Raw genomic sequence first — 9,297 nt, 5'->3', positions numbered from 1 at the left:
TGTTAGTGCTGCATGTGATTGTTATTGGGTGTAATAATTAAACGTGTTTCAATGCATGAAAAATAAATCTTGGAGGATGAATGTGATTCAAGACTGATTTTACTGCTGATGGTGGAATGAAGATCAGATTCAGGAGCCTGTTAGCATTACCAGTTGATTTATTCAGGGATTTAATTAATTGCATTTCACATTTGTTTGTGACACTGTACACACTTATGTGATTATTATTAGATCTTTAGTAAATTTAAATAGGTTAAAATGGCATGAATGTACATTTATATCAGAGATGTGTCATGTTTCTTAATGGCTTGTTACTGAATATAAATGTCTGATCATGTGCTGGTGTTTATAGTCGTGGTGTCTGATGGAGGTTCAGTCTCAAAGCTCTCCTGGTGTCACATCTGTGACATCTCTTGTGTGTTTTCTTGTTTTTGATGCCTGAAACACTGACACGGATCGCACTGGACAGAGTCAGGGTTCAGTGATGATGAGAGCTTGTATGTAATGTTATATGAAACTTTAGAAGCAATGCCTTGTGAAAAAACTACATTTGACTGAGTTTACTAATATCTCTGACTGAATCCTTACTTTAGTGACACATATATGTAAACAAAAATAATTATATATTCTTAGATTATTATTTGATAAATATATGCAATAAGTATAAACAATGCATATGCATTAAAATAAATAAAAAACATTTATAGAACATATGTGTCACAAATGCATAAATAATGCATATGCATATAATGACATTGTATGCATACATTTCCTATTATATGAATTATCCAATAAAGTCAATTTATATTTTGTATGTAAGACACAGCATATAAAATTATATTATACATTTATCATATCATATACATTTCATACTTTATAGTGAATGCATATGCATCAAAATGTGAAGAATATAAAAATAAAAATGAATATAAATACTAAAACTATGTATAAATTCCATACTAGCTTTATAATTTATAAATAATGCACATGCATAAAATTGCCTTATTCATAAATGCATTGGCTAGATGACACTGTGTCCAAATGTATATGCGATATAATTTGTTAAGCACATTTAACTCATTGCCCAATGTAAACCTAAACGACTTCTGTCGCAAATAATTACATATTGAGACCAAAAAAAAAAACCTGCATCAAGAGAAAGTGAGCGAAATGCAGAATAATTGTATGTCATGAGAGACTGTGTGTGTGTTGAGGTTAATAACAGCTGGTTAAATGTGTGAGGATAATTGCAGGCTGTGATGTGTTAATAGCCTCTGTACAGGAGTCGAGCCACTTGTGTGAGATCATCTCTCTCTCTCTCTCTCTCTCTCTCTCTCCTCACAAAGACAGAGGTTCTCATTGGGTGTGTGTCTTGAAGGAGTGGCGGGGCTCCTGCATAAAGAGCTTTTCTTTCTGGTGAGTGTGTGTGTGTGTGTGTGTGTGTGTGTGTGGGTCGGGGTCATTAATAACTAATTAGAGGCTGAGAGCCACTCCGGCTGCTATAAGTGGAGCTGCTCCGGAGGGAGCGCATCAGTCCGTCGCTCTCAGACCCTGCGCCACAGCACTCATCAGCACTCATGGGTTCGGTTCTGGCGCTGAAGGCCAGGTTCAGGTCTCAGCTGTGTGAGATCATCACCTCTGATATCCTGCACAGTTTTCTGTACGGTCGATGGAGGAACGTGCTGGGAGAGAATCCGTGCGAGGAGCAGCAGAGGACCGCGTTCACCGCCGAGGCTCTGGCGCAGTCCTTCACTGGAGGTAAAGATGCAGGAGAACAGACTCATCTACTGATCTAGAACCTCACATCACTGATCTACTGATCTAGAACCTCACATCACTCATCTACTGATCTAGAACCTCACATCACTGATCCTGTGCTAGTGCTTGCCTTTTACTTCACACAAAACCATACTATAGTTCAACTAACCACATCCCTTACGAAGAATAACCATGGTTTTATTATAGTAAAACTGTAGTAACCCATGGTTTTTTGGCGTGTTGACTACCATTTGTATAACCACAGATTTACTACAAATACCATGGTTAAACCATGGTTAATATAGCAAAACCATGGTTAATTTGTGACTACCATGGTTTAACTATAGTAACCATGGTTTTTTGGTTTTATTTGTAGTAACCCTTACGAAAATTAACCATGGTTTTACTACAAATAAAACCAAAAAACCATGGTTACTATAGTTAAACCATGGTAGTCACAAATTAACCATGGTTTTGCTATATTAACCATAGTATAACCATGGTATATGTAGTAAATCTGTGGTTATACAAATGGCAGTCAATACGCCAAAAAAACCATGGGTTACTACAGTTTTACTATAATAAAACCATGGTTATTTTTTGTAAACCCATGGTTAATTTTCGTAAGGGACGGTTTTGCTGCACTAACCACAGTTTAACCAAGCATTTGGGAAAACTGTCGTTATAAAAATGATAATCAACACACCAAAAAAATAAAATAAAATAAAACCATGGTTAATGTTCGTAAAGTCTGAACTGGTTGAAGAGTAAGCTAAGCTATGAATTCAGGATAACTGGGAGATTTGTTTACCCAAATCATCTTAATGACAAAAAGTCTGCCAATCAAAATATTAATATGTTTTTTTTTCAAGTTTCATCTTGTTGTATAGGTGATACATTTAAAGCGAAGTGTTGATCTGTAAAAGCCATATTTTAGTTTTGGATCGTGTTTGGCTAAAATCTCAAACAAAAATAATTTATTAAGTGTTTAAAATATGTTGTCATGATAGTATAATTACATTATTGTCTCTAGAGAAGGAACTGCATTTTTAAAAGTTAGATTATTTGTTTTATCGATGTGAAATGTGGGGTATTTAAATGCATTTTTTTTAAACGGCCAAATAAACTGTTCGCGAGAAAACCGTTTTGTATTAAATTCGCGCGAAAAAAGAAAAACGTTTGATGGGCGTTTTATTGGTTTCGTGAGTTTTATTTCGTTTTGGAGAAATGTTTGTGATATGTTGTCGGAATACGTCAAGTGGTAATAAATAACTATTGAATTCTCACTTTTCGATCGCGTTCGATTTTGTTTAGTCGGAAAAAGCGCTAAACCTGATTGGTTTTGCGAGCGCTCGCGCGATCCGTCAGTGGGAACAAACTCTCTCTCTCTGATGGGAATGTCTTCCCAAGCTCCTCCAGGGATGCAGTCTCCTTTCTTCTGCTCCATTGAAGCCGTTTAAGCGGTGAAAGGTGCTCTCGTTCGGCGTGTAACCGCTCAGGGCTGAATGAAGCAGCTTTAAATTCATTTGGTTAACTTTGTGCTTGACCTGAGAAAGCCACAGAAAAGATCCCTATTCTCGGAGCTTTATCCCTCATTCACGGATCTCTTCTCCTGCGCTGGCATCTCCGCTTCTCTCCGGTAACACACCGTGAACTTCTCTTTCTGTCCTCATTCACGGCATGTCAAGCAGCTAATCGCCTTTCCATCTTTTTGTTCGCGGAATTCCTGCGTGTTTTTAAACAAGCCATCGCTTCATTCACTCACATTTATTGCTACAAACGCGCTGAAAGGATAATGAATGTGGAATGAGTCCGTGGAGAATAACGAGTGTCAGTGGGAGCGGAACGAATGCGTTCTTCACCTCTCTTTAGACGCTTCTGTTTGCGTTTTGTTCGCGACAAACACGCGATTCTTTGATTTTGACGTTAAATGCGAGCGTCTTTCTTTGCGCTTTCAATGCGCTTTTACAGTTTCCCTCCCCGACATTTAACGCACTTAATCCGGTTAAATAGAGGTCATATTTCGTGACCGAAATAATAATAAAGGGGATTCGTTTCATTCATTCGTTTCGACGCGTCTGCCAAAGTGTCATTACAACCATGAGACACTTTTATGTCACGATAAAATCGCTAAACGAATTAAATGAGCGAATTAAATGCTCTATGAAATGATTTGAAAAGTGCATATTAAATATTAAATGAACACCGGCACAACAATATTAATAAATCACAGAACCACCAGGATGTTTTAAATAAAACAAGCAAAACTATTTACATTCATGAGCGTTTTAATATTAATTCGTTACACACGATTCAAGTTCAACTCGATTTCAAAGCATCATTTAATGTTTTTAAAGTCTGCGTTTTGTCTATTGCTGGTTATGATTTGATATGCATATTTATATCTATCTTATATCGTATTTTAATGCTGATTAAGAGCAATTAAGTAAAATGATGATTCATATGTAGGCCTACAGATTATAATAAATAGTTGATCATTAATTTTATATATTATTAACACTTAAAAATGAATTAACATTTAATTTAATACACCTACGCAAGGTGTCCTTGTTACAGTGTAATTTAAATACGGAGTAATATTATGCACTTCATATGTTTAGGATTAGTGTTTGGCATGTAATTATGCATAATTACTTGTTATCATAACAGTCTTATAAGTTCATGTAACATATGACTCCTTATAATAACGTGTTACTAAATTAAGAATGGAGTTTTCACAGTGATGCAACCATTTGTTACACTTTATTTTAAGGTGTCCTTGTTACAGTGTAATTATACATTTGAATCCTGAGGAATATTAATTAACAACATGCACTCACTATATAGGATTAGGGTTTGGTTCAGGGTTACTTGCATGTAATTATGCATAATTAATTGTTATTTTAATAGTAAGTACATGTAACGTGTAACCTTAAAAGAAAGTGTTACCAACCATTTGTTTCTTAGTGTGAAGAACATGTGAATGATCTGGAGTAGCTTTAGTGCGATGGAAAGACTGAAGCAGCTGTGTGTTTGAGAGCTCAGATGATGTTTGTTGATTGTGATGCAGAGGTGCAGAAGCTGTCCAGTCTGGTGCTGCCCAGCGAGGTCATCATCGCTCAGAGCTCCGTCCCTGGAGAAGGTCTGGGGATTTTCTCCAAGACCTGGATCAAAGCCGGGACTGAGATGGGGCCGTTCTCCGGGAGGCTCGTGTCCCCTGAGCACGTGGACCTGAGGAAGAACAATAACCTCATGTGGGAGGTGTGTGTGTGTGTGTGTGTGTGTTACTCTGCATGGGACTGGTTCAGATGAAGTGGTTTAATAGAGAGATGTGTGTGTGTGTTCAGGTGTTTAACGAGGATGGCACAGTGCACTGCTTCATCGATGCCAGTCAGGAGGATCAGCGCAGCTGGATGACCTACATCAAGTGTGCCCGCAACGAGCAGGAGCAGAACCTGGAGGTGCTTCAGATGGGCAGCAGCATCTTCTACAGAGCTCTGGAGGTCAGACACCGTCCCCATGAGTGATCAAACTCATCCACAGACTGCACACACAGAGCCACAACACTGGAACAGCAGTCCACATTCATGGCATTCAAAATCTGAATATATTAAAAATGGAAATAAACCATATTTTAGAAGTTCAAAAGACAATTACATAAAAATATAGAGTAATAGTGTCACAAAACAGCCTTTGTTTTTACTGGAATAGTAATAGTCCTTTTCATAATTCTATTTCACTCTAGGTACAATAAAATAGTGTGTGTGTGTGTGTGTGTGTGTGTGTGTGTGTGTGTGTGTGTGTGTGTGTGGCTAGTTTCTAGTTAACAATAATAACCCTGACACAAATTAGGTTAAAACAGGGTTATAAAAAATTATGCAATATAAAATATGATGTATAATGTTACCTCAAATAAATCTAAAATAAAACAGCACATATAATATTTATTATGATCTCTGGAGGTTTGAACAAACCATTTTGTAATTTTCCCAATTACATAAAATGAGGAGGATAATTGTCACTAAATAATTGTTTTTGCCTTTTATTTTAGTTGGCTTTTAAGAGTTTTTTTTGCTAGAAATTTTAAACTAAACTAATTTTTTTTGGTGACATTATAATCAAACTGACATTTAAAGGCTTTAAATCCTGACATTTAATGATTTTTTAGTAGTTATGATTAGGATTGATGTTGGTAAAAAATATCTGTGAAAACTGGAAAAAATTATTTATATATATATATATATATAAATTAAATTCAAAACTAAAACTGATTTGATATTTTGCATTTGTCTAATTAGAAGCAAAGTTATGAACAAATGTTCTTCCAGTAACATTAATAGAGCATTTTGAGGTCTTTAATAACATTCTCAAAACTTTAGCACAAAAACATTATTTTCTTTCTATTCACAATTCATGGAGTGTTTTATTGATACATTTTAGTTTCATGTTCTTTGATGTTGTTTTATTGTTAAATGTTACTTCGTTTCAGATTAAAAAGTAATGTTGCAATAGTGTTTGCAAAAGGATCAAATGCAACATTTCTTTAATGATTTCTTTAAAATTCATACAATCAAGAAAAAAAAAATCTGGACGATTTGAATGTTTGGAGAACATTCAGAAATAATAACAATGTGAATGTACACAAAACATTCTCATGACATATTTTTGTCAAAAAAATATATATTTTAATGTCCATGTTTACTCAGAAATGACATGTGTGTGTTTGTATTTCCAGACTATTCCTCCGGATCAGGAGCTGCTGGTTTGGTATGGGAATTCTCACAACACTTTCCTGGGAATTCCTGGCGTTCCGGGGACAGAGGAGGAGCAGCAGAAGAAGAGGAGCGGTACGTGTTCACCTGCAGCTGAAGCTGAGAACCTCTTCATCTTTACTGCTTCACTAGTCTGAGTTTAAGAGCTGGAGCAGATGCTCATCTGTGAGAGACACCCACCCTCTAGTGGTGCATGATGGGATTGACATCTGTTCAGATGTTACATGCCATGCTTCATAATTCATGTCATGTCCACAAACTGCATGTGCTTTTCACGATTTTATTTATTCTACTGATTTTTCGCAATTTGATTAATTATGACTTTTTAATATTTTAGTACATTTCATGGCTTTTTATGGCATTCATTTTTGAGATTGTGTTATTTTCCATGACTTTTCAAGATTTTATTAATTCAAATGAGTTTTTTTTTATTTTTATAAATTTTCATGAATTTTTAAGAATTTAATATTTTTTTAGTTTTTAATATTTCCGTTAATTTTTCAAAAATGTATTCATTTAAATGAGTCTTTTTTTTTTTTACATTTTTATTAATTTCCATTTCTTTTTAAGATTTATTGACTTTTGAAATATTATTTTCCGTATTTTCCAGATTTTATTCATTTTGTTAGCTTTTGATGGGTTTATTTTTTTTCCATGAAATTTTAAGATTTTATTAATTTTTGAGATTTTATAATTTTCCATGACTTTTTAATATTTTATTCATTTTAATCAGTTTTTGAGAATTTTCTTAATTTTTAAGATTTATTATTTTCAATTTCGTCTCAAGATTTTATTAATTTCCGTGACTTTTTAAGATTATATAATTTTTTTATTATTTTCCATTTATTCTCAATATTTTTTAATAAAATAGTTTTTGAGATTTCATTTAATTTCATGTCTTTTTTTTGGCAAATAAATGTAAAATAAAACACATCTAATACTTTAACCATATTTACTCTGCTATTCTGAGACAAACCATTGTCTGGCAGTTAAGTGCCTCCTTTTATTTAATTAAACTGCATTAAAGTTAGCATGCAAATGACGATTCTCTGGTGTCAGAGACTGAGACATGTCCCCTGTCCTCCACAGCAGACGACCCTCAGGTGTGTGACGCCGCATCTTCCTCGCTGTCCTCCTCTTCCTCCTCGTGTCGCATGCGCTGCGTCATCTGTCACCGTGGCTTTAACTCCCGCAGTAACCTGCGCTCGCACATGCGCATCCACACCCTGGACAAGCCCTTCGTGTGCCGCTTCTGCAGCCGCCGCTTCAGCCAGTCCTCCACGCTGCGCAACCACGTGCGTCTGCACACCGGCGAGCGCCCGTACAAGTGCACCGTCTGCCAGAGCGCGTACTCGCAGCTGGCCGGCCTGCGCGCGCATCAGAAGAGTGCGCGACACAGACCCAGCGGATCGAACCCGGAGCCTCCGCCCGCTCCCCATCCTGCACTGCTGCACCACGTCCCCACCCTGGTGCTCTGAGACGCAGACGGACCGAGTGCAGGAACAGACACTTTAATCAGCACAAACCTGCGTCTGGATCTGTGAGAGGAACCACAGACTGGAGGAGGAGGAGGATGAAGATGTTTTGTGAGAGTGAATGAACGATCACTGGATGCAGATCACAAATCAAACATGGCACAAAGCACACAAGCAGGTAAAGAGCAAGTTGAACTCAAGAAGTCAGTGTGGTCTCTGAATGGAAATGTCTTGCATTAGCAACACTTCAAAGTTTAATAATAGATATTTAATACTTTTTAATAACCTTTACTGTATCTGACCACACTGCAAAAGCTGCATTTACTTAAGAAGCAAAATAACATAAAAAGTCTGGTTTTAGGAGAAACTGATCAAAATGAGGCAAAATTATGTTTGAAACTAGAATAAATCTCTGCCAATGGGCTCAGAAAAAGGAAAAACACGTTTCCATTCCCAAGTGTCTGATATTTGTTCTTGTTTTAATAATAAATCACTTCATTCTGATATATTCTGCAGTAAACAAGACGTACTGTATATTTCACTTCTAAAAAAAGGCTAATTGTTTCTTGATTTAAAGAATGTTTTGATATTTATACTGAAAAATGACAAAAATCTGTCATAAAATAACATTTTTCTACCTGCTCTCTTTAATATAAAATAGACTTTACTGCAATTCGTTGACAGTTGTGCATAAAGAGTCAGTACAGCAATAATTGAAAGCTTTAAAGGCACAACGACAAAACACCAAAGCATCCTCTGTCTCTTCAGATCTGCAGCAGTGATTCTGATGAATTAACATCATGAGTATAAAGTTGAAACGTTTGTGAAAGATGCTAATCTGCAAACACTGGATGCAGATGCGTGGCTTGTTATTGAGGATATTGTGAGTCGGTTCGGTGGATCAGGCAATCGCATAAGTGTTAAGATGTATATATGTTTGTATTTTTTGTCTATTGTAAATAAAACAGTTGAAACAAACGACTGACTGCACTGTATGGGAAATATGAAGCAAAATTACCATGTTGTTTTCTTTTGAGTGATGACAGAACTGCTTGAATCGGTTTGTTAATCACAATTCAGTTTGATTCATTCACAAATTATATTATTTTACCTACAGCTCAGTCTGGCAAAGACTGAGCTTCTTCCTCAATACTCTGACTGATTTCACCATCCAGTTAGTGTATATGGAGAAGAGGAGCGGTCCTAGAACTGATCCCTGAGGAACCCCAGTGACCAGAACACCCCCAACTAAATCAGTGACATCATTTATGAACTTGGTAATAAAAGAGTTA

General features: G+C 36.2%; 1 protein-coding gene across 2 annotated transcripts; it reads left to right on the top strand.

Annotated features, from left to right (window-relative positions):
* Positions 1 to 1,420: 1,420 nt before the first annotated feature.
* LOC132140203 (PR domain zinc finger protein 12-like) lies at positions 1,421 to 8,327 on the top strand. 2 transcript variants are annotated; one of them, XM_059549009.1, is made up of 5 exons: positions 1,421 to 1,758; positions 4,829 to 5,019; positions 5,106 to 5,261; positions 6,494 to 6,605; positions 7,623 to 8,327. In XM_059549009.1, the coding sequence occupies exons 1-5, from the start codon at positions 1,578 to 1,580 to the stop codon at positions 8,006 to 8,008; spliced, it is 1,026 nt and encodes a 341-aa protein (XP_059404992.1). In that variant the 5' UTR covers positions 1,421 to 1,577; the 3' UTR covers positions 8,009 to 8,327. The 2 variants fall into 2 exon arrangements, with proteins under 2 accessions (XP_059404992.1, XP_059404991.1); XM_059549008.1 differs by having other exon boundaries at positions 1,422 to 1,758; positions 7,620 to 8,327.
* Positions 8,328 to 9,297: the final 970 nt, after the last annotated feature.

Source organism: Carassius carassius, chromosome 5, assembly GCF_963082965.1.
Source record: "Carassius carassius chromosome 5, fCarCar2.1, whole genome shotgun sequence".
NCBI lineage: Eukaryota > Metazoa > Chordata > Actinopteri > Cypriniformes > Cyprinidae > Carassius > Carassius carassius.
Note: the sequence above shows the minus strand (reverse complement) of the source record. Positions and strands in the feature narration are given on the sequence as shown.

Excerpts from the sequence above, each read along its gene's own strand:
- LOC132140203 (XM_059549008.1), top strand. The coding sequence starts at position 1,578 with ATGGGTTCGGTTCTGGCGCTGAAGGCCAGGTTCAGGTCTCAGCTGTGT. Across the intron at positions 1,759-4,828 it reads GGCGCAGTCCTTCACTGGAG|AGGTGCAGAAGCTGTCCAGT; the intron begins GTAAAGATGCAG and ends ATTGTGATGCAG. Across the intron at positions 5,262-6,493 it reads TCTTCTACAGAGCTCTGGAG|ACTATTCCTCCGGATCAGGA; the intron begins GTCAGACACCGT and ends TTGTATTTCCAG.